At 49.8% G+C, this 24,777-nt stretch overlaps 1 protein-coding gene across 3 annotated transcripts in view; it reads right to left on the bottom strand.

Moving 5' to 3' along the window:
- Window positions 1-24,777, bottom strand: part of KIRREL3 (kirre like nephrin family adhesion molecule 3) — a 401,566-nt gene that overhangs the window by 51,561 nt on the left and 325,228 nt on the right. For all 3 annotated transcript variants that reach the window (XM_066564579.1, XM_066564580.1, XM_066564581.1), the window contains 3 exons: window positions 14,201-14,358; window positions 9,372-9,522; window positions 3,032-3,137 (listed from right to left, as the gene is read on the bottom strand). In XM_066564579.1, coding sequence (XP_066420676.1) covers window positions 3,032-3,137; window positions 9,372-9,522; window positions 14,201-14,358 — 415 coding nt within the window. The remainder of the gene's footprint in view (window positions 1-3,031; window positions 3,138-9,371; window positions 9,523-14,200; window positions 14,359-24,777) is intronic.

Genomic DNA, 24,777 nt, shown 5'->3' with positions numbered 1-24,777 from the left:
CAACCAGAGGGGACAGCAAAAACCTGCTCTACCAAGATGGCAGCAAAGATGGGAGAGGAGTGTTGGATCCACCTCTGCTTGGTGGAGAAAAGTAACTCAGCTCAGCTTGGGCATGGATCCCAAGGGTGGAAACAGCCAAGAGAAATCACAGAATGCCAAAATGGTTTGGGCTAGAAAGCACTTTAAAGCTCTTCTTGTTCCACCCTGTGCCATGGCAGAGACACCTTCCACTGTCCCAGGCTGCTCCCAGCCCTGCCCAGCCTGGCCTTGGGCACTGCCAGGGATCCAGGGGCAGCCCCAGCTGCTCTGGGCACCCTGTGCCAGGCCCTGCCCACCCTCCCAGGGAACAATTCCCAATTCCCAATATCCCATCCATCCCTGCCCTCTGGCAGTGGGAGCCATTCCTCTTGTCCAAAGTCCCTGTCCAAGGAAGTGGAAACCTTGGACTGGAGCCTTCCAGGCTGCTCCAGTGCACAAGGGATCAGCCCAGCTGGGTTCAGGGATGACATAGAAGGTTCCTTTGTTGAGAATCAGGCTGATGGAGCAGAAGTTTTGCCAGGATCTTGCCACTGTCTGGCTCCTTGACCAGAGATGGTTGTTTTGCCTTGTACCAGAATCAGTCCTGGGGTAAGAAGCACGTGGGTCCTTCACCCAGGCTGCCATGCACTTTGTTTTCCTTCCAGCTGTAAATATGAAACCAGGGCTATTTGTATCTTTGACATTAATTGACTTCTTGAATTAATAACTCTTCTGTGTAACCAGGAACACAATTACTGCTTTGTTGTGCTGCTATCCAGCTGGAAGGGATAGTTCCTACCCAGAAACTTGATTGTACTAATTAAGCTGCACGAGCCTAACAGGAGGAGGGTCATGGTAACCTGTCCCCGCAGGTGCCTCCTCTGTTTTTATCCATGGATGGTTCTGCAGAGGCAGAATGGATGGTGAGCCTGTGTGTGCATGCTCAGGCCTTCCAGGCAGGAGGGGTGAGTGGCTGATGGATGAGGCAGGACAGGGCTGTACCTGTTATACAAAGCTCTTTTCTCCCAAAGTGTGCTGACAGCCTGCCCTGCTTCCCAGACCCATATTTTGTCTGCTTAGGCAAAAAAAACTGGGAGGAGGGGTGTTTTCTAATGCAGGAGACCTCACACCTGTGGGAACCCAGGACATCCCTCTGGCTGTCCAGGATGGCCAAGACCCCTGCCAGGGGGCTCAGAGACCCTGGCACAGAGCCCAGAACACCTGTGGGTTTGATTATGACCCGTGGAGCAAATTACCAGCCTTAGATGAAGATCAGCAAGCCACAACAGTTTAGGTAGAATAATAGTGAAGTTATCATGGGGTGGAAAAGGAGATTTTAGGGTTTTTGGTATGGGGGTTCAGGAGGCAAGATGGAGGGATCTGGGTGTGCCCAGCCTTTCTCCTTCTTCTTCTTGGCCTCCATCTTCTGCTGTGATGGTGGCACTTTTAGATTGGTTTAGAGGAGAAGCTCACTGTCTAACACAGGTGATGGGTATTAGGAAGTTAGTGTAAATATTGTACAGGTAGTTTTTAGTATAAAGACATAACCCTGCCCTGGGGCAGGCAGAGTGCCTGGAACTGTCCTGCTGGATGGACCTCGGCAGGGCAGGAGAAAATTTTTTATAGATAAGGAACAACAAATAACCTTGAGACTGAGAAATGAAGAGCTCTGACTCCTTCTTCAAGCACTGGGCTGGGAAAAGAGACTTTCTAACTTTTCTCAGGGTTGAAGTGACCAGAAAGGCCCTGAGACACACTCAAAGCCAAGGGCCCATGGCACAGCATCTGCTCTCCTGCCCATCAATCCCTGGGTGTGCACTCACAGAATCACAGAATCTCCTGAGCTGGGATGCACCCACAAGGGTCATCAAGTCCAGCACAGTCCCTGCCCAGACCCCCAACAGTCCCACCCTGGGCATCCCTGGCAGCGCTGTCCAACCCCTCCTGCAGCTCTGGCAGCCTCGGGGCTGTGCCCATTCCCTGGGCAGCCTGGGCAGTGCCAGCACCCTCTGGGGGCAGAACCTTTTCCTGAAATCCAACCTAAACCTCCCCTAGCCCAGCTCCAGCTGTTCCTTCAGATCCTTTCCGTGGTCACCAGAGAGAAGAGAAGACCCAGGGAGGCTCAGGGCTGGCAGGGACCCCACGCACTGCCTGCACCCCAGACCTCCCTCAGCAAAACCAGACACATTTCCTGCTGCTCCAAATCTCCTCAAGCATCTGTGCCCTGCTCTGAGCTCACCGTGGCCAGTGCAGGGGCACTGCAGACTGTGTCCTGCAGATGTGACCCCCCCCCACCCAGGGAGAATGTCCCACTCAAGGAGATCCCATCTCCTGTGTCCCCTCACATCTCTGCCACCTGCACCTCTGCTCTGGCCCCTCCTGGGCTCAGCTCCACCATGGTGGGCACAGAAAGGCTTATGCTGGTTCCTTAAGGGTTACACGGAGATGGCGACAGAGCTGCTCTGTTCAAATCATAAAAGAGTGTGCAAAAAAGGGAGAGGAATTCTCCCATAATAGACTTTTCACTCAGCCTGCATTGCTCATGATGTCCCCAAACAGATGGCTCTGCCAGCTCAGTGCCAGGCCTCTTAATCCACTCCAGGTGCCCATGAATCCCTGACTGAGAAGCTATAGAATGCAGCAGACACTGGTGAATGGCAGAAGAGGAGCCTCTCAATGTGCAACAGCACCATCGAGGCCAGAGTGGCAGCAGGGAGCCACCAGAGTGGGGACAAGGACCCTGCCACAGCAGGGAGGGGGGCTGGCTCCAGCCATTGCTAGAGGGGCAGCAGAGGCTGTGGGATGAGCCACAATAACCCAAGCTATTATCTCATTTAATCTGCCCAGTTCTGTCAGCACCAAGAGGTGAGAAACACAGGAGGAGGAGGTGGAAGGGCCACCAGAAACCACAGCCAGAGGTGCTGAGCTCTTCTGGGTCACCTGGAGGGGAAGTGAGATGCTCTCAGCAGAGGGCTGCACTGAGGTGCCAGGGGTGCCAGGAGTGCCAGCTCACCTGTACTGGGTGACAGCAGGGTTGGCCTTGGCAGAGCAGTGGAACTTCACAGTGTTGTCCTCCAGCACCGGCTGCGGCTCCACGGACAGGTTCACCAGGGGGGGGTCTGCAAAGAGAGAGAGCCCATGAGACACCCAGGACAGCTGGGGCACGCCCTGCCCGCTGCCTGCCAGCTTCTCAGGCTGTAAAAAGCCTGGAAAACCACTGAGACTCCTTGGAGCTCTGATATCACAGAATGGCTTGGATGGGACTTTAAGGATCACCCAGTTCCACCCCCTACCATGGGCAGGGACACCTTCCACTAAACCAAATTGCTTCAAGTCCTGCCCAACCTGGCCTTGAACACTTCCAGCTTCTCTGGAAAACCTTTCCGGGGCCTCATCACCCTCACAGGGGAGAATTTCTTCCTAAAATCTCATCTAACCCTGTACTCTGGCAGTGGAAGCCATTTTTCAGTTTAAAGCCATATAAGGTTTGTCAGACAAGCTGATGCCACAAACGCTGCTCTTCTCTTGAAGGGCTTCAGCAAATAAGACAGGAAGAAGAGCCACAGACTCCATTTGATGTAACATTTCACTTGGAAAATGTGACTGCTGGCTCTGATTCTCATTTAAGGACATAAACTCGCCTGCTTTGAGACACTCCAGTTTAATATCTTGCTGTATAACAATGATTTTTTGTCTATCCTCTAACTTTAAAGTGACATTTCTGCTCTTTCATCAGCCTAATCATCTCTGCCAAGGCCTTACTGGTGCCACAGGCTGCTCCAGCCTTCCAGCTGCTCCTCGATTTCTCTCCTCTTTTTCACATGAGAAGCATCTAAATGCTTTAGCACAAATAAAATTAGGAAAGAACCAATAAAAGCAAGCAGAAAATGGGTGAAATGTTCAGATGCAGAATATCCAGAGTTGTTTTATTTTTTGTGATGACTGAGGCCTTTTTAAGCATGGGACCTTATTTGAGGGCAAAAAGCAGAAAGAAATGACTTTGTGGGGGGGGGGTTTGGTGCCTGAGGAACAAGCTGTCCCATGGCAGAGGGACTTGGGGCTCATCAACCCAGCTGAGGGGCTCTCCTGCTCTTGAGGTGGGAGTCTGCTTCACACATGCAAAAGCACATCCTAAAAACAGGACATGTTACATGTTCAGCTTTCCCTGCTGCCTCTCTCCTCTTGCAAGTGCTCCAGCAATGCCCTTCCCAGCTGGAAAACAGGGAAAGGCTGCAGGTGACAGGGCAGGGGGCAGAGAAGCTGGGTGGTACCCCCTGGTCCAGGGCACCTCCTGTCACAGACATCTTTTATGAAAAATCCTTTCCTTAGGATTTTTCCTCCTGAGAAGCTGAGAGGCCTCAGGAACAAAATGCAAACAATGGTTATCTGCTGCTGTGGAATGCAACAGGTGCATCTGGGATTGGTCCATGCTGGATGTTTCTAATTAATGCCAGTCACAGCCCAGCTGGCTCAGACAGAGAGTCCGAGACAGAGCCTTTGTTATCATTCTTTTTCTATTCTTAGCTAGCCTTCTGATGAAATCCTTTTTTCTATTCTTTTAGTATAGTTTTAATGTAATATATATCATAAAATAATAAATCAGCCTTCTGAAACATGGAGTCAACATTCTCATCTCTTCCCTCATCCTGGGACCCCTGTGAACACCGTCACAACCTCCCTTGGCCTCAGGTGTGCTGGGGCATCCCAGAGCCCTGGGCTGGCTGTGGGGTCAGCACTGGACACCCCAGGGCTCGAGTTCCTGTGGGGATGCTGTGGGGATGCTCCAGCCAAGCCCAAGGGGTCTCCTGGTTTTCCAGGGATGGAGGTTTCCCTGCTGGCCTCTCCCTCCAGCACCCCCGGGTCAGGTCCTGCTGGAGTCACCTGCTCGGTGCCTTTGCTGGAGGGTGTGGGCTCCAACTGGGCAAACCGGTGTGGGAACTGCCTGCACAGCAAGGCTGGGCTATTCCAGCCCTGCGAGGAGCCAGGTCAGCCCCAGCCCTGCTCGGGGACACAGCAGAGGGTCGGACGTGGCCTCGGCAGTGACCTTGGCTGGGCGGGAGGGGAGAGGGAAAGGCGGAGTCCCGGCAGCGCTCCAGAGCCTCCTTCTTCTCCGCCCCGTGGTATTTACCCAGCCGGAGCCTGGCTTTGTTGTGAGCAAAGCCACCTGCCTTCCTGATGGGAAATTATGACGGGGAAATTATAGGTATTTTCAATTTACCCTAATTTCATTTTAAAATGTGCAATTCAAATGACAATAAAGATGGGCGCAGTTGGGAATATAAATGAGCTTCCCTGACACAGCAGCCCAGAGATGTATAGAGGGCTCCTAATTCATTCCCAGGCATCCTGACACTTCCCTATTGTTAGACAACAACAGCTAATCACCTTCCTTTGTTAAGTATGAATCACACTTCTCTTTAGTAGCTTCCCCATTGTTTGATGGGTTAGGAGCTGTGCCTACGATTTACAGAGAGGAACCTCTTTGTATTAAAATGAGCCCGGCTCCCTCCTGCACTCAAAATAATAAAAAAAAATAAAATTAAAAAGACAAAAAAAAAAAAAAAGAGCAAAGGAAATGAATTAAAGTCTTTGATCTCTCCCCTTTCAGAAATGGGATTGGGCTTTCGAGTATTGTGGATGCTGTGATAGCGTGGGCTGCCTGTGCCACTGTGTTTCGGGGCATTTTAAAGGGAAAAAAAGACACAAATTGTAACTCATCAGGATGTAATTCCACTCAGTTACAATTATAATTCCTGCTTCTTGTAATGAATTTGAATGATGGAATGAGATAGAGCCAGCCCACAGGTGGCAGGAGGAGAGGGTGTCAGTGCTTGTGCAGGTGCTGTGGGGACAGGCACCGGGACAGGTACTGGGGCCAGCATCACTCCTCAGCAGCCCTGCAGCCCAGGAGGCACCTTGGCAAACCCCACAGCTCCCACTGTTCCCACTCAGCACCTCAGGAATGGCTGCAGGCTGAGCTCCATGGGCTGCAGGTGCTGTGCTGGCACTTGCCCTGCCAGGTGCAGATCCCTCTCCGTGCTCCTCTCCCCTCTGGACAAACCCTTCCCAACCTCTTCACTAAGGCTGAGGTGCCACTTCAGCCCTGGGCTTTCCACTCCCCAGTGGGAAGCACAAAAGGGAATCAAACACTGCAAAGCTCCAAGGATAAACCCAGCAGGAGACCCTCCAGCAGAGCGATGTCACCCCTCATCACCCTCCACTTTCCTTCTCCTCCTCCCACCTCCTGCAAAAACATACAGATGCGGCCAAATCCCTTCTTGCCATGACAAAAAAAGGTGTAAAAATGAGCAACTGTACATGTGTGTGCAGAGGCTTGGAGCAATGGCTTTGGATAAGCAATAACCCTGCTCCTCCCATCCCAGCACGCTGGGTGTGCATTTCCATGGAGCCACTGGGCTCCTGCAGTATAAATAGTTTATGGCATATCAAACTATTAAACATGATTTTAATCCCACTTGTGATGTTCGGCGCATAACTCACAGGAGGCTGACTTTGATGTGGCTGGTGGAACGGAAATCACATTGAACAGATGTTCCAGCCGGAGCTGCTTAGTGTTTCCATTACAGAACCTGCACTGGGGTTTTTTCCAGCCCTTTCTGCCAACCCCCCTTTTTTATATATTTGGGAGGGGAGGGTTTTATGACTCAGGTCTTTCATTGCTCCTATCATGGTCAGGCATGAGACTGATGGGACCCCAACTTCAATTTTCCATCAGCTGAAGAGGATAATCTCTCCCACCACACACACCCCCTTCCTGGGGATAACCTCCATCCTGGTGTTCCTCTGCTGCCTGTGAGCATTGCTGATGTTCTTTTGAGTTGCAGAAGAAAATGAAAGAAAGCACTAGGAGTGATTTACCAGGCTGCTGCTTCCTGGGAAGGATTATTTTTGGTTCCCTGGGATTTTTTTGCAAGGCCACCTCTCAAACCACACAGCTGGGTGATGTTTGCTCTGCTGTGAATTCAACCTGCACTGCTGGAGGCAGAGTGCAGGGTCCAGGGGGATGCTGCAGCTCATGCCAGGCTGGGAAGAGCTCCCCAGCCAACAGCAGCTGCCTGCTTTTCCTTAATCCTCCAGAAACCACTTCTTTCTCTCCCTGAGGTGCTGCTTCTCTGCTAGATATTGGAAGAAGACCCATGAGCAGGACTTCCCAGAATAATTCCCTAGGGAAAAATGAGTGGTCCAGATACTTTTTGCTTAAGAAAAGCACCTTTAGCTCTTTGCAAAGTGAATGCAGCTGGTTGTCTACAAGGCTGGGAGTGAGACCTCATGAGCTAAAGCTGGGTTAATAGCTTCACTTGATGATCTTAGAGGTCTTGCCCAATCTTAACAATGCCATGATTCTGTTACTAGATGCAGCTAGAGCAGGCTTTTGCATCCGGGTCAAAATCCACCCCACCTCAGCTTGGTTAATCCATCTTAGTATTTTTCTCTCCCATCACCCATCCAGCTTTGGAAAATTGATATCCTCATTAGCCACCATTAAGAACAACATACTTTTAATAGCTGGGTAGAATATTACTGTTATTATATTCACAGCATGGAGAATTTAATAGCTCAGAGTGGAAATTGGTGTTCTTTATTGGGCTTTTCTCTTTCCCAAGCAGATTCCATGTGGCTCGGGGATTCAGCTCACGTCTCCAGCCCACACTGTACTGCCCTGGTGTAATGATGTCTCTGCTCCACGTTGTTTGTGTGAGTGTGTCTCCAGCTATTGTAGCTGTTTGCTGGCTGTGAAATAACCCAAGCTATTATCTCATTTTATCTGCCCAGTTCTGTCAGGACATGCAGGCAGCAACCCAAGAGCCTGGTAATCTTCCGGCAGCAAAAGCTGGAAGTCTTAAATGGTGAATTTTCTGCTGTGCTTGAGTTTGTTCAGTTGAGTTTGCCAGTTTTAATTGGTCTCTGGAAAGCAGCTGGCACGCTAATATTGAACATCCTGCTTTTGCAAGTCGTGGGTAAATACAGCTGCAGGAACTCGGTGTGTGAATGGAGCGTGGCTGGAAGGGGTTGGGAGGAGCCCAAGAGCAATGGCTGCTGCAGAGGAGGAGGGAAGAGGCCTGTGAAATGTGAATTTTGGAAGATGGCAGATTTTGCTCTGTGGATTTACAGCACAGGGTGAATGGTACAGCTCTGACCACAGCCCTGTCCCCTGAGATGGTGACTGGTGCTAGCTTTGTGTCATTAGGAGGGACACTGCCCCCATCAGGTGTCTCACAAAAAACATCACACTGAACTGCCTGTAAGTCTGGAAACATGGATTCTGCACCAGAAACCTGAACAGGACTTATCTCTGCTACTGCCATGCCCAGAGGTGTTGCTTGCTCACCCAAAACCCTTTGAGATCCATCCCTGCTCCAAAGACCCCCAAGGGCCTGGATCAGGGCATAGTGGGGACACGCAGAGCACAGCAGCTGGTGCTGCTTTGCTCAGATCCATGGACACACTGGAAACAGGATATCTCTGTAGTGTGGGTGCTCCTCAGGGAGCTCAGGGGTCACAAAATCTCCTGGCTGTGACTTCACTCTGTGATACGCCGGTGTCCCAGATTCCAAGGCAAGATGTATTCTATTACCATCTGTATGGCAGTTGTCTTTTGTCAAGTGGGCAGTTTTCCTTGTCTCTTCCACACCCACTCCTCCCTTGGGAGGGGACATCTGCTGATAACAGCTATTGAATGTCCCTGCATGGCTGATAAGAACTGCAGCATCCCATTGGGAGATGTGAGCCCAGAGGGAGGAGCCAAGCATTCCTACCTGGATATAATCTGAGATTCTGGAACACCAGCACAGCTTCTGCACTGGATTCCCCAGAGGAACAGCAGCTGCCTCTTGCCCTGGATCTCCAGAGGCAGAGACTGCACCTTTCTCCAGGATCCCTGCTCCAGCAGAACCAGCCCTGACACTGCAGGAGGGCTGAGCCACAATTCCAATGGTTCTGCTGCCAGCACCCTGACCCACAGGGTGTCAGGCTGGGTTCTGACTCTGGCAGTGTTGGTTTAGTTCACTGCATTGTTCATTTTATCCTTTTATTTTCTTCCCTACTAAAGAACTGCTATTTCCTGCTCCCATATTTTTGCCTGAGAACCCCTTAATTTAAATTTTATAGCAATTCAGAGGGGTGGGGAGGGTTTACATTCTCCATTTCAGGGGAGGCTCCTGCCTCCCTTAGCAGACACCTGTCTGTCCAAATGATACATCCAGAATCCCAGTAAAGGGAAACCCCCAGGTGCAGCATGCTGCTCCTGCCTGGAGTCAGAGCCCTGGCTGGAGAGGGCAGAGATGCCGGGGTGTCCCAGCAGGCAGGGGTGGCTCAGCCAGCTGTGTACTCACGCTGGATGTCAATGGTGACCGAAGTCTCCTTCCCGCTGGGAATGGCTTTGTTGGTGGCTCGGCACACGATGCTCTCCCCGTTCTCGATGTCAGACGGCGCGATGAACAGCGTGCTCATGATGCTCTCCCTCTTGCCGTCACGGAGGAGTGTCTGCCAGGGGGAAACAGGGAGGAGGAAAGTGCTGGAAATGAATTTGTTGCAAACTCCCAAAGCCTGACAGAGGGCTTACATCTGTATGCAAACCTTGAGATAAAAAATGTTGACTTAGAAATGCCATGGACTAGGACAGATATTTTAGAGAGAGAAATGGAACTAGAAACAAGTTTCAAAGGGTGGCCTTGCAAATAAAACTAGATACTTTGGAGAAAAGTACCATGAAAGATGCACTGTAATAGGACCCACGAGGGGTAATTTTAGATGATTTGCCTTAAGGCATTTACAGCATGGTGTGGTTAAAGCTGATAGGCTAAGAAACGCTTATGGTGTTTTGTAATTGGGAAATAGTCGGCTTCTGATTGTGATGCTGTGAATTATAACGTCTGTATTGTTTCACCCTTCACATGAGATTGAAAAAGGAATAAAAAGTTTTTAAAACGCCTCTCAGTTGCCCCATCTCTGGGTCAGAAAAGGGCCTAATCTGACGGAAAGGACTTTCCTGCTGGAGAGGGGCCCTTTCCCCATCCCCAGGCTCAATAAGAGCTTCTCAGCCAAGCAGCTTCCTGCAATAACAGTTCCTCTGGCTGGAATATGCCAAAAGCCTCAGGGGGAATAACAAAGACAAATTTCACTGTGCTTCCCTGGGAATTGGGCTCTTAACTCCCATCTGCTTCCCTGCAGCTCTGCTGTGCCTAGGCCAGGGAGGAAAGCTCCAGTGAGACACCTCACCCACCAGGCCAGCAAAGAGGGAGCAGAGGCAAATGGCTTTGTGACCCTGCCGTCATTTTCTGTCAGGTGAGTGCACAAAGCTGCCTGGGCACTTCCCACAGCACTGAGGTGATGCCAGCTGCCAGCAGCACAGACAGACCCTGGCCATGGATCCTTGGCTGCTGTGCTGTGGTCTGGCCCAGCCCACGGTAAATCATCACCTCTCAGGTGTTCACTGATGGGGGCCAGAGATCAAACCCTGCTGGTGTCTTAGGTTGGAAATGGGCTGTGTGTTCTATCCCCATCTGTCAGAGCTGGGGCAGTTCTCTGCTCTTCATTGGGCAGTTTTCTTTATCTCTCCCATAGTCAATCCTCCCTGCAGGAGATCTCTGCTGTCCATGGCCAGTGAGTGTCCCTGCAGGGCTGATCCAATTCCAGCATCCCATGGGGAGATGCTGCGCCCAGGGGAGGAGCCAAGCATTCCTACCTGGATCCAATCTGAGCTTTGGGACAGCCCAGCAGCCTTTGCCCAGTGCATTGCCAGAGGAGCAGCTTCTGCTGCCCTGCATGGCCAGAGGGAGCCCAGGCCCATCTCCAGCAGCCCTGGAGCTGCAGAGGAAAACTCCCCCCTTGTGCAGGATCCCTGCTCCAGCAGAGCCACAGCTGGCACTGCAGGAGGGCTGAGCCCCCATGGGATGGGGCTGTGCCACCCCCTGACACACAGGGGACAGGGCATGGTCTGACTTTGGCAGTGGGGTTTTGTGTTACCACATTTTTATTTAATTTTTTTTTCTTCCCTAATAAAGAACTGTTATTCCTACTCCCATATCATTCCCTGAGAGCTCCTTAATTTCAAAATTACAATAATTCAGGGGGAGGGGGTTTACATTTTCCATTTCAGTGGAGGCTCCTCCCTTCCTTAGCAGACACCTGTCTGTTCAAACCAAGACAGGTGGTTACCAGCTCTGCCTGCTCATCCTTGGCACCATGCTTCTTCCCTGGATTTATCTGACTTCAGCTGTAGTGCCCTGCTGTGCCTCTTTTGGGAGCACAGGAGCCTGGGAGCGCTTCCTTACCACCCCCTAATCCTCCTGCATGTTCTTACAAGAGGTCACGTCACCCTGTAACCCTGACTTTGATAAGCTGAGCCCTCAGAGCTCTCAAGATGTTGTGTGGTTTTCAGCCTTTGAATCATTCTCTAACCTCTGACCTCTCTTTGGTTTATCCACTGTGGATTTTGGACCCTGCCAGGCAGTTTTTCCTTCTAAATCTTTATCCTTCAAGTTTGTTGCTCACAGTGTAAGACAGGGCTTTACTGGGAGATAAACAGATGTCAGCAAGCTGTGTGCATGTGGCACTTGGGGACATGGTTTAGTGGTGGCCTTGGCAGTGCTGGGGGAATGGTTGGACTTGATTTTGGAGGGCTTTTCTGACCTTAATGATTCTTTGATTCCAAGACTAATGCTTTCCCTGGGTCATGGTGGCACAGCCTTCATGCACACAGGTTTGTGCCTCTCAAGCACATGAGACAAGGAAGGATGCTGAGAAATTGTCATCACAATCAGCCCAGAATCCCAGAGTCATGAGGGTTGGAAAAGCCCTCTGAGATCGAGTCCATCCATTTACCCAGCACTGACAGCACTGACCCACTAAACCACGTCCCTCTCCACCACATCCACAGGTTTTTGGAACACTTCCAAGGATGGGGAATCCACCACCAGGCTGAGAGCCCGTTCCAATGGCTGAATATCTTTTCAGTAAAGAAATTTTCTCAATATCCAATCTAAACATCCCCTGGTACAATTTGAGGCCATTTCCTCTCATCCTGTCCCTGCTCCCTGGGAGCTGAGCCCAACTCCTCCCCTGGATCCCCCTCCTGTCATGGGGCTGTGGAGAGCAAGAAGGTCCCCCCTGAGCCTCTTTTTCTCCAGGCTGAACCCCTACAGCTCCCTCAGACACTCCTGGTCCTCCAGCCCCATCCCCAGCTCCATTCCCACCTCTGGACACAACTGCAGGATGCTGCCCTGTCCTTGCTTTATTGTCACCCTGTGTGCTCTTCCCTTGGGGAACAACACCCCATTTTGTGCTAGGGTTGAGGTGAACCTTAAGTCTGTGTGGAATTTCCCCTATTTGAGGTTAACCTCCAAATCCTGCAGGATTTTGTAATGTTCCCTGTCCCTTTCAATAGGGATCAGGGGGATTTCAGTCAGCTGTGGCTGTTCTGTGCCTGGCTGGGATTGCAGGGGGTTGCATATGGATCATTTGCTGGACTGGAAATTCAGAGTAACAAAGAAATTATCACTCAGTGTAAATGGTTTCAGGCAGTCAGTAACCCAAACAGGACTTCTTTTTTTAGTTGGCTGGAATATCTGGATCAAAGGAAAGCCGGGTTGAGTTTCAGTTCTCTTGAAAAAGAAGAAAGAGGCAAATTGAGGAACTATTTTAAAGGGAGCTTCAAAAGGGAAACGTTTCTGAGAACCCAAAAATCCAAACTTCCAACTCAAAAAATGTCTAAAATTGTCTGCTAGTTTTTCTAAAGGCTGATTTTCTTTTTTCATGTGGAAGGACCTCATGGAAACCTTCAGGAAGTCAAAAGAAAATGAGGTTCAGCCTCAGAAACAGAGGTTATCCTGACTCCAGGAGGAGAGAAAGATGCTTCCCCTCAAGCAGAACAGGGGTCCCCTCCCAGCCCATCCCAGCCCATCCCATCCCTGCCACCTGCTTAAAATGCCATGGAGATCTCTGTGCTGTGGGAGATGGATCTGCAGCCTGGAAAACTCTGCTTTGGAAGGGTGTTTTGTTGGAAATATTTTAAAGATGGGCATTTCCTCTTCTCTGCTCCCCACTGCTTGTGGGTCTGAAAGGGAGAGGGCTCAAAATTTGTCTCCTCAGGGCCTGGCAGCCCTGGAAGGGAAGGCTGGGATGAGGGGGATAAGCTGTGAACAACTGTACATCAATGGCCTGGATTTTAATTAATTCCACTCCATTTGAGAGACAGAGAGAGAGAGAGGGTTCAGTTCTCCCTGGCTCTAATTAGTGCTGCCTCTCCTCTGCATGGCAGGCAGGGAGCTGGGGCAGGTTCCCCCTGCTCACCCCTGGCTGCAGGGAAGCAGCTCAGCTCCAGCAGGGAGGAGGAGGAGAGGGAGGAGGAGGCAGGGAGGGTGTTCTGCCTCCTCTGCTCTCCCCAGAAAATCAGGATATTGCTGGAATGAGGCTGGCTGGAGGCTGCACAGTGGCAGCCAAGGATGAAATGTTTATTAAAGATCTTTGGGAGCTCGAGGAATAGCTCTGACTGCCCACTTTGAAGTTTTGGCTGCAAACTGACCCATTTTAGGTTTTGAATTTTGCTGTTGAGAAAATGTCATTAAAACTGTCAAGTGTTACTGGATCTTTCACACTCACCAGCCATCAGGAGCCCATAAACAGGAGAACATTTGGGGTCCCATTCCCAGAGTGCTGCTGATTGCTCTTTGATTATTTCCTTCATGACCTAATAAAGACTTTCTGTCTAAATTAAAAAATGCCAAGAACCCTGACAATTTTTCATGGAAAACCGCAGTTGGAGGAGGGGACACATGTCACTGCAACCACCCCTTTGATCCAGAGCTTCTGCTGCAGAACCAGAACCAGGGCTGGGTCAGTGCTGCTGTACACAGCATTAACACCACACCCTGAAGGTGGGATTAACGGGGGAGAAGTGGCCACACCAGGTGATGACAAGCTGTGAGAAGGTACAAAAAGCCAAATTCAGAGCAGAGCCCATTTTGGTGAGAGTTTGTGACTTCTCACTTGCATCCTGCTGACTGTTCTCCTCCCAGGCTCCCCAGTGGGAAGGGCTGCAGGGTGAGAGTCTGAGCTTGCAGAGCTGAGGGTGCTGCCCCAAATATTTTGGGGCAGTGTGAAGTGTCAGGCCTGGTGCCCCTTTCACGAGCACAGGCCTTGTCCCAGCCCCATCCTGCCTCACCTTGGAATAGGTGGCTCCATTGATGACTTCTCCCCTCCTCATCCAGATGATGGAGGCTGCTGGCTTGGCGTTGTCTGCGTGGCAGGTCAGGTTCAGGGGGTCTCCTGCTCTCAGGCTGATGATGGGCCCCCCCAAAATGACAGGGTCATCTGGAGGAACTGCAGTCAAACAGCACAGAGGAGACAATGTCATTAGAAGCATGAACTCCACCTTCCTGGAGTCATCTGTGGGGGCTGAGCTGCCAGGGCTGGCCTGTGACCTCTCGGGCCCTGCAGATGGTTCAGGATGGCCATGGCAGTGCTACCCCTGTCCCCAGTTACAGCCACCTGCCTTTTGCTGCTCTGCTGCCTCAGATTTGACCTCCAGCAGCAGCAGCTTCTGAGGGAACTTGGGCCAGGTGGCTGCAAGCTTTGCAGGAATATGAGGGATCAGGGCTGTGGCAGATAAATCCACTGAGGACTACTAAATACTCAATGCTGGGTATTGCCACACTTCTCTTCACAGAGAAAAGCAAGGCACAATTCTACCCAAGAATATTTCTGGGTTTCACGTTCTCTGAACCTCAGAGAAAGGAAAAACAATTCTTATAATTTGCTGTGCCCGTGTTTGTGCCAAAGTAGAATGCAGTATGGAGATTGCTTACCCAAAGTGATGGTGTTTTGTTTCCTTGGCCTATCAGGTGTGTGTGTGTTGGCACTGTCGGCTGACAGTCATGAGATTCTGGGCAGTTTTGTGCAGTTGAGTGCTTGGCAGATTCAGTTTAGATTAATGTAATATAGTGTAATATAGTATAGAATAATATAGTATAATAAAGTAATTAATTAGCCTTCTGATAAGATGGAGTCAGACGCATCATTTCTCTCCCCCTCATTGGGGTTCATCCTGTTTTGATAGCCCTGGATGTCCCTGAGCTGCAAACTCTGCAGATGGGGAGTATTGAAAGCAATGTCCCTGCTTGAAATAAATATCCCTGCTTCCTGTGCCTGCTCCTCTTTTCCTCCCTGAGGATCTCTAACTGGCTGCTGCTGGACACACATACAGGGCTTGGAGAGGACTGGGTGTGACCCCTGCTCTGGCTGTGAAGTGGGAGGGAGGTGAGGCTGGTTTGGGGTGGAAGGGCAGGGAAGTTGGATTTGGACCTGCAGGACTCAGGGTGGAATAACCTCTGGGCATCAGGAGTGTGACCTCCAGGCCTGCCTTTGAGGAGGCTCCCGTGGCAGCTCTCTGTCCCAGAGGGACCCCGGAGGAATGGGGGCACGCCCTGCTCTCTTTGATGTCCCTGTCACTCCCACGAGCAGGTTGTGGTGACCTCCTGCCACAGGGAGGCTCCTCAGCACCTCCCTCTGGGAATGCAGATCTAGACAGGGGGAAACAGACACATTTAAGGCCTCAGCCTTCCTTTGAAGACACCTGAGAGCCCGTGGGAGGCTGCAGCTCCAGGCTCTGCTGGTATCTCACAGCCCTGGGCATCTCTGCTGGAAATGAAGGCAGAGACAGGGACAGGTGGAAACAGGGAAGCACAGGAGGAGCACCTGAGCATGGTCTTCTCTTTTGGGACCAGCTCTTGGACCTGGCACCCCAGAATGCCAAGAGATGGGCAATCCAGCTGGAGAGAGGGGCTCCTCTTTAATCCTGCAGGGAGGAGCTTTTATCTCTGCTACCCTGATGGGTCTGCTCCATCCAGGATCTGTACTGGGGATGGAGCTTTGTGCAGCTCCTCATGGAATCAGGGCATTATCTAGGTTGGAAAAGACCTTTAAGATCAAGTCCAATCATTTCCCCATTGTGGTAGCAGGACCCCAGCTGGGTAATAATTAGCATTGACTCCATGATCCAGAAGGCCTGAAAGACACTTTATTATTAGAAATCTACAGTTCTTATACAAACAATGATGGACCTAAGACCTGCTTGGTCTCAAAGTGAAAACCTCTCACACACTATTGGTGGCTATCAATAACACACTCTAGAGAACCCTATCTATAAACAATGGTTACAGAAAGAGATAATACTTTTTTTATTTTTTTTCCTCTAAGTTTCCCACAGCTTCTACACAGCTCCCCAGGATTTTTCTGGGAAAGTCTGTGCCTGCTCTCTGTGGCCAGAGAGCTGCTGCCACACCCCATCACTGCCAAGCCCACCACCAAACCATGTCCCCAAATGCCACATCCACATGGCTTTTAAATCCCCCCAGGGATGAAGACTCCAACCTGTTCCAGAGGTGAACCATGAAAAGTTTGGCCATTGGTGGGTGTTTCATCAAGAGATAAAAAGTTCCTGACTAAGTAAGACAAATGCACTTTTATCTCTGTTCTGAGAGACCTGAGCTCAGCCCTCCCTCTCCCTGGCTCTTTAACAGCATCCCCAATCCCATGGATGCCCCACAGAATTCCAGGAGAACAGCAGGGAACCTCCTTGTGGCTGAAAGCTGCTGGCAGCCCCCTCCTTGAGAGCCCTTCCAGCCCAAAGCACTGCCCAAAGGCACTGAGCTCTTCCCAACCATCACCCCTGGAAGCCAAATTCTGTTCTTGCCACAGACAGGTGTGTTGGGGCACATCTGTCCTGGGCCCATGTGGGGCTGGGAGGCCAGCAGGAATGTGAAGGACACATGAAAGCCATTCTCAAGAAATGGGAAATTGCTCCTTCACACCCTGCTCGGAAGTGGGTGGCAGAACCCTCTGGCCCTCATCATCCTTCAGAGGGATGCAGTTGGGTGAAATCCAATGGTTTTCTGCCCAAGTGGAGCTGGTTTTGTTCCAAGCCAGTGCTGCTCCCCCTCAGTGTTGGAACCCAGCACATCCCTCTGGCTGTCCTGGATGGCTCCAGCCCCTGCCAGGGGGCTCAGAGACCCTGGCACAGAGCCCGAGACCCCTGTGAGTTTGATTTTGACCCATGGAGCAAATCACAACCTTTATATGAAGAATTACAAGTCAAGAGAGTTTAAGTAGAAGAATAGTTTTTCATGGGGTGAAAAATAGATTTTTGGGGTTTTTAGAATGGGGATTCAGGGGGCAAGATGGAGGAATCTGGGCGTGTCCAGTCTTTCTCCTTTTTCTTCTTAGCCTCCATCTTCTGCTGTGATGTTGGCACTTTAGGATTGGTTTAAGGTAGAAGCTCACTGTCTAACATAGGTGATAGGTATTGGAAAGTTATGGTAGATAATGCACATGTAGTTTTTAGTATAAAAAGATAACAGCAGTGTGCCTCAGCCTGACCTGCCAGACAGACCTCGGTCTGTCAGAGGGTCAGAGAAAGAATTTTATAGATAAGCTACAATAAACAACCTTGAGAATGAGAACAGAAGAATCCTGACTCATTCTTCGATGGCTGGGCTGGGAAAAAGAAGCTTGTACATATCTCAGAGTCACTGTGACCAGCAGAGATTCTGAGACCTCGGAACCAAAGCCCCCTCAGAAATCCCCAAGCCTGGCTTTGCTGCCGAGCTGCCCCTGCCTCGTGGTTGGCTGAGGAGGATTTGAAATCTCCAGCACCGGGCTGGGGTGGGAGCTGGGAAGGGATTATGGTCCCTGACAACGCACAGGTGGCTGCGTGCCCCAGGCTGGGATTTGCAGATGTGCTGTGGGCACTCCCTGCTGTGCACAGCGGCTGCCAAGCACTGGGAGTAATGGGATTTTTCAGCTCAGTGGGTGGAACCCAAGGACCGGGGAAAAAGCTTTTCTACACGGATCCACGGATCCAAAATGTACTTTTTTTTTCTCTCTCCTTTTTTTTTTTTTTTTTTTTTTCCCCTCAGGCTAAAAGAGTGGAACAAGAAAGTGAAAATCTGTGGTTTGGGTTAGTTGGCTCGGCTGTCACTGAGATGTGAAAATGGGAACAATTCTGCTCCATTCTGATGTTATTTAACTATAAAGGAAGTATGAATTTTAATTTTTAAGACTTACTTATTTTATTTCATTGGATGAGTTTATGCTGTTTACAACCAAATCTGGCATTTTTCAATAGTTTTTTCTCCCCTCACTGAATCCATTAATTGAATTTGACCTCTGCTTGTAAAAAACATTGAAAATTCATCTTTTAGAGTGGGGAAAAAACCAACCTACAAATCTTTCTCTGAAGACCATCTTGGAATTTAATGAAGGAACTTTTATGGGGGGATGCTTGACATTCCTGACTTTTTTCCTGGCATTCCTGCAGCATCATCTCCCCTGCAAAGCAATCCAGCGTGTCCACCAGGGGATATTGTGGGACAGGGGAGAACATAATGCAAACAAACATGGACTCACTTGTTAGACCTGTGCCAGAAATCCTCAGTTTTTAGTTTTGCTCCTGTTTCTCTCTATGGGATCAGCAGCCAGCCTTGAGGAGCTGCTTATGGCAATGAGGAGAGGATGGGTTCTGGTGATCTCTTCCAAGTAAATGGTTTTCATCACCCAGTCCTCCAGGTAACTGTGAATTATTGATGTCTCCAGGCTCCCTAACAGGGAATTTGCTTGGGGTGGAGGGTTTGATGAAGAGGAATCAGTGATGTCTCTCTAACTTCTGCAGTATGAAGGATGGATGTATTCTTCCCCACCCCAATTCCAGCCAGGGAAAAGAGGCAGAGGAGGAGGAGGAGAAGAATGAAAAGATGAAAAGGGGAGAAGAAGAAAGGAGGGAAAGCAAGAAGCCATGATCCATTATTCATCCACTGTGCTCCCAGGATTGGTTGTTATTATGAGGCACCACTACAGAATCTGGTCTCCTAATTTTTAATCACGCAGCTATGGAAGCTCTACCCTTCCTGATTAAACCAGGGATATAAATAGGAAGAGTTGTTTGGGGTTGCAGGGGGGGTTATTCCTGACAGCAAAGCAAATGAAGTTAACCCACTCATGGCCAGGAAGATTGAAATGATGGAGAAGGGATCCAAGACAGCTCAAGCCCACAGGAGCAGAAAGCTGGAAGGAAAGGGCCTTAAGGTGCACCAGGAAGGTGTAGTTGGGATATTGGGGAAAAATCCTTCGCTGAAAGGGTGGTCAGGTGGGAACAGGGTGCCCAAGGCAGTGTGGAGTCCCCATCCCTGGGTGTGGCACTTGGGGACGTGGTTAGTGGTGAACATGGGACTCCATGGGCTTTACAGGGCTTTTCCAACCTGAATGGTTCCATGAGTCTGTGACATGCAGCTTTTTATGGGGTGGGAGCGCCCATAAATTATCCCCAATGGACATGTGAGTGATGTGAAGGTGAATCACCCCAGCTGAAGGTCTCCTGTTCCTCACGTTGCCCTCAAGACCTCAGCTGGACACTTGTCCCTTTCTTCACTGCAGACAAAACTTTCTAAAGAAATGCTGACAAACTTCTCCCTGCCAAACCCCTCATTTTCTGTCAAAATACAGGAATTGTTGAATATTTTTAAACCAGTCTTGGACAGGCTTCAATCTATTCTCTATACCTCTGGGTTGCCTGGATTAGAGGGGACAGCCTGGGGTCCCTGCCCTTTGGAAAAGTGCACTTACAGCACATCATCATAAAGAAACACAATTAAATGATGGTGCTCTTGGTGCATTCATCAGCTTTTTAAAATTACTTGTTAGAGGCTTTCCTGCACACTGTCCCACCCTGCACAACTTGGTTAATTAGTGACCCCCACAGAATTCTTCTGCTGGGCTGAGACCCCAGGCTAAGGCTGCCTTTACAAATGACCTGGATGTCTGAAATGCTCCCAGCAGCTGGACAAGGATGTGGCAAGCAAACAGAGCCTCAGTCATTAGCAATAGTTGCTGAGATAACAGGATCCTGCAGCAGCCAGGTCCTGGAAGTGCAGGAAGCAAACAGCCCTGCAGCCAGCAGCATATTTTCCCTAATTAAGGCTGTTTTCCTGGGTTGTGCCTGGTACCTTACTGCTGCTGGGTTTCTGTAACCACCTCCTCTTCTTGGGGCCAGCCTCTTCTTCAGTGTTAAGTGATTCAACCCCAACACCTGCTGGTGGGCAAGGGCCACCCAGCTGCTGGGCTGGAGAGGCAGACACAGCAGCCCCTGAGGGCTGCCCTGAGCCAAATATCTGCAAGGAGTGTTCAGCTGGTGTGGACTCAGCACAAGAGTCCCCTGTGGAACCAGATCCCTTGGATAACGCTGTCACAGGAATCTTTTCTGAAAAATCCTTTCCTTAGGATTTTTCCTCCTGAGAAGCTGAGAGGCCTCAGGAACAAAATGCAAACAATGGTTATCTGCTGCTGTGGAATGCAACAGGTGCATCTGGGATTGGTCTCATGTGGTTGTTTCTAATTAATGGCCAATCACAGTCCAGCTGTCCGGACTGTCTCTGTCAGTCACAAACCTTTGTTATTCATTTTTTCTTTTTCTATTTTTAGCTAGCCTTCTGATGAAATCCTTTCTTCTATTCTTTTAGTATAGTTTTAATATAATATATATAATAAATCAAGCCTTCTGAAACATGGAGTCAACATTCTTGTCTCTTCCCTCATCCTAAGACCCCTGCGAACACCACCACAAAGGGTTAATTGGCTGTGGTATCATTTCTGTGCATCCTCTTCTCTGCCTGAGAGCTGCAGGGAGCTGCCTCCTCTTCCCAGACAGCATCTGCTTTCCCCACCAGCCTTGGGGGCATTTTGGAGCTTTAGTGGTGTTGCTCTGCACGATGCTTTTGAGATTCTGGGGTGTTTGGTCACACTCATGGATGCAGAACTCCCTGGAGCTGATCAAAGGAAAAGAGCAGCTCCCCTACCAGGCAAAATCAGCAGAGGTTGGGTTGTTTAATTGGCAAAATGAAGGCTGGGAGGCTTCACTGGCATGAGTTACAGTGAAAGAACCAGGAGTAGGTTGGGAGAAAACAAAGGAAAAAGCAGGAAAATTTGGATGCTGGGGGAGAAAGAAGGTTCTCTGTTTCATCAAGTGTCTAGGAAAGCTTTCCACAGGGAGGAAAAGGGGCTAGAACACAAAACTGCTTTTAGGATGAAGCTTGCTACATGGGATAAGAGAATCCCCTTACAAGGATTGTGTTTCTGGCAGAGTTTTCCAGCAGACTGCTCAGGGTCTTGCTGTATTATCAACCTTGAAGGCTGCAAATTGTGAGGGCCTAAACCACTGCAGAGCAGCTTACAGCTCCAGGAGTGTTCAGCTTTCCATTTATCAGGCCTTTACACATTTAGGATTCAGATTTCCAGCAGTTCTTCAGAGCTAGGAAGGATATAAACAGACTCTTAGGTTTTGTCCAACACTTGAAAGGCAGGGATTTTGCTGTCTGAGCATTGTCACGGGCTGGGCTTCTCAGGGCAGCACAAAACGGGGACTTGGGGCAGGACTGTGGGGCTCAGTGACCTAAGATCTGGAGGAAACCTAGCCCTGGATGCCAACTGCATCCTCCCCTCCACTATCTTGAACATCTGTTCTACCTCTCCCCTTCCTGATGCAATTAGGATTTCAATCCTTTTGCTTTGGCAGGTAAGGAAAAACAAACAACACAGAGTGAGTGGTCAGAGTTTAAATGGGGTGAGCACGGGGCTCAAAGTCCTTCCTGACTCCAGAGTGGAATATTCCCCCTTCAAGTATGACTGAGCAGATCTTCCTTGGCATCCTACATCTGAAAGCTGGAGACCAATGCTGTCTGCAGCTGGAGGCTCCACTCTTCTCATCCTCATCTTCTCATCCTCATCTTCTCATCCTCATCTTCCCATGCTGGGCTCATCCCCAGCAGTGTGGGCAGCAGGGTGGGTGAGGGGATTCTGCCCTTCTGCTCTGCCCTTGTGAGCCCCCATCCACAGAGCTGAACCTGAATCCAGCTCTGGAGTCCTCAGCACAGGAAGGAGCTGGAGCTGCTGGAATGAGACCTTGGAGATGCTCCAGGGCTGGAGCCCCTCTGCTCTGGAGCCAGGCTGGGAGAGCTGGGGGTGCTCACCTGGAGAGGAGAAGGCTCCAGGGAGAGCTCAGAGCCCCTGCCAGGGCCTGAAGGGGCTCCAGGAGAGCTGCAGAGGGACTGGGGACAAGGGATGGAGGGACAGGACACAGGGAATGGCTCCCACTGCCAGAGGGCAGGGCTGGATGGGATATTGGGAATTGGGAATTGTTCCCTGGGAGGGTGGGCAGGCCCTGGCACAGGGTGCCCAGAGCAGCTGGGGCTGCCCCTGGATCCCTGGCAGTGCCCAAGGCCAGGCTGGACAGGGCTGGGAGCAGCCTGGGACAGGGGAAGGTGTCCCTGCCATGGCAGGGGTGGCACTGGATGAGCTTTAAGGTCCCTTCTAAGCTAAACCATTCCATGCCTCTGTGATTCTACAAAACAATCCCTGGAGCTGTCTGCACCTTCCCTATGTAAGACAGGCTGAAAACTGCCCAGCCTGTGCTGTCCACAGTCAATTTACAGAGGCCACACTGGCTCTGGGATGAGCTCTGGCATTGCTTGCAAGCATCCAGCCCCCCCTGTGTGCTGCCAGCCTGAGATTGCCATGGCATGGAAGGCTGGTGCTTTGCCTTCCTGCACCCATCCCATGCCAGGCCCTGGCAGGGTTGCCTACCCTGGGCTGGGATTCTTGCTCTGTGCAATACAGAGCTGTCCCCCAGTCCTTGCTGGGTCAGGGATGGATGGGAAAAGGAGGATTTTGTGTCTATAGGTTCCTGTTTCCCTGCTGTGTCCTGGCCACATCTTTCCCAGGCTCTGCTACCTCATTCCTCCCCCCTGCCCATAGGAGCTGAGCCTGGAGAGCCTGAAAAATGCTGGGCAGCTCCTGGTGCTCCAGAACTGCTGCCAGGAGAGGGAGAGGAAAGATGCAGGCAAACAGCACAGCCTGGGGAAAACACACTAAAAAATAAATCAAAAGAAACAAGGGGAGCCAGGGAGAAAAATAGTGATGAAAGTTTAAATAGTGCATCTCTCTCTCGGTCCTATTTGTCTTGTGGCACTTCAGGGTGTGTGTGTGAGCAGGAGGGGCTGGGGGGCTGCCAGGACTGCTGCCTCCTCTCCACCCCAAGCACCTGTGTCCCTGTTTCCCTCCTGTCTCTGCAGCTGAGCCTCATTCATGGACCCTCCTCACATTAAGGAGTTAATGAGAAACAAGCCACTAATATTTCCTAAAAATCCCCCCCCTTTTTTTTTTGCTATTTTCTCCTAATGATTTGTCTTTTTTCATCCAGTCTCACATGTTCCACATTTCTAGGGTCAGCAGGATGGATTTCTCCAGTGGAACAGTGTCTTGCTGGAGAATGAAGATCCCTAAAATTCAGAAATGATTCCTAGAGATGGTTTCATCTCACTGCAGCAAAGCACAGCTCAGCTTTCCCACTCACTGCCCTGGAGGGGCTGATTTTCCTCCATCTAAGCCCTCTCCAGGTCATTTTGAGGAATATCACTGGAATACTCTTTGCTTTTTCATGCTGAGGTTTGCTCCCGGATTCTTGGCTGGAGAATGTTTTAAATATTCAGTTTTCACAATGGATTGGAATTAAATCAGATGTCAAAGTTCTGAAATCCTTTGTGAGAGCTGGCTCTGGGCAGGATCCATTTTGGAGAGCACACAAACAGATCTGACATGGGATAAGTGAGCATTAATTTGTATTCCACTGAAAAGCCTTCTATGCAAGGAGAAAGAAGTTTTGGCAGCCCCCTTCCACACTTTAACAAAGATCCAGATGCTGTGCAGGCAGGTAGCTGGCCAGGTATGGATTGTGTGAAAAATAAATGTATTTTATGATTGGCTTTTCGCAAATATTAAAATGAATATTATATGTGTTGTGTTAGAAAGTAATGCTGTATTAATTCTCTTAAGTAGTGTGTTAAATATAGTTTTAGGTTATAAAAAATGTTAAAATAGAAACGATGTTATGTAGGATACTTTTTTTAAAGAAAAGACTTGCAGTGAGATAGCAGCCACAGGACACCTGAATCTTTCAGAGAAAAAGAATTTATTGCCTCATTATCAGAAGAAATGAACTTCTTCCCGCCTCGAAGGCGCTGTTAGGATTCAGAGGAAGAAGTTGATGATGACCAGACAGAATCCTGTGTTTGAATGGAATTTATGCATCATGTATGAAGTGTATGAATATGCAACAGGCTGTTGCTTTTAAGGGTTAATCCTTTGTTAACCTGGGCCCTTCTTCAGGCTTGTGCTGCTCAGAAAAGGTACCCTGACATCCATAACTCTTTGTTTTTGTTGTCTCATATTGTCCTAATTCAATTTGTCCAAATTGTTATGACTCTAATTATATTACTATTTTTTATAACCATTTTATTACTATTAAACTTTTAAAATTTTAAAAACAAGTGATTGGCGTTTTTCACAGATTGTTTATGTGGAATGTTCACTCTGCAAAGAGCAAAAAACTTAAAATTTTCCTCTCCCAGTTGAAAGGGCAGCACAATGCCAAAGAATAGATTGCATTTGCCAGGTTCTTGTTAGATTCTCCCCACCAAGGCAGTGGTTTTGGATGGATCATGTCAGATGGAACAGCCACTGCCAAGCCCTAACTCGGGGCAGATTTGGAGGGAGCTGTTTTGCTTTGCTGGGTCTGCCCTGCCTGCCTGGAAACTGAAGATTGCTGCCCACAAAGAGAGAGGTGGGCCCGTGCTCCAGGACAGCCATGATTAATGGTTCCAATTCTGCCTGTCAGGATGGTGGAAAGTCAGGGTAAAG

Source organism: Molothrus aeneus, chromosome 22 (genome assembly GCF_037042795.1).
Source record: "Molothrus aeneus isolate 106 chromosome 22, BPBGC_Maene_1.0, whole genome shotgun sequence".
In the NCBI taxonomy this organism is placed as follows: domain Eukaryota; kingdom Metazoa; phylum Chordata; class Aves; order Passeriformes; family Icteridae; genus Molothrus; species Molothrus aeneus.
The sequence above is the reverse complement of the archived record's forward strand: the minus strand, read 5'-3'. Positions and strand labels throughout refer to the sequence as shown.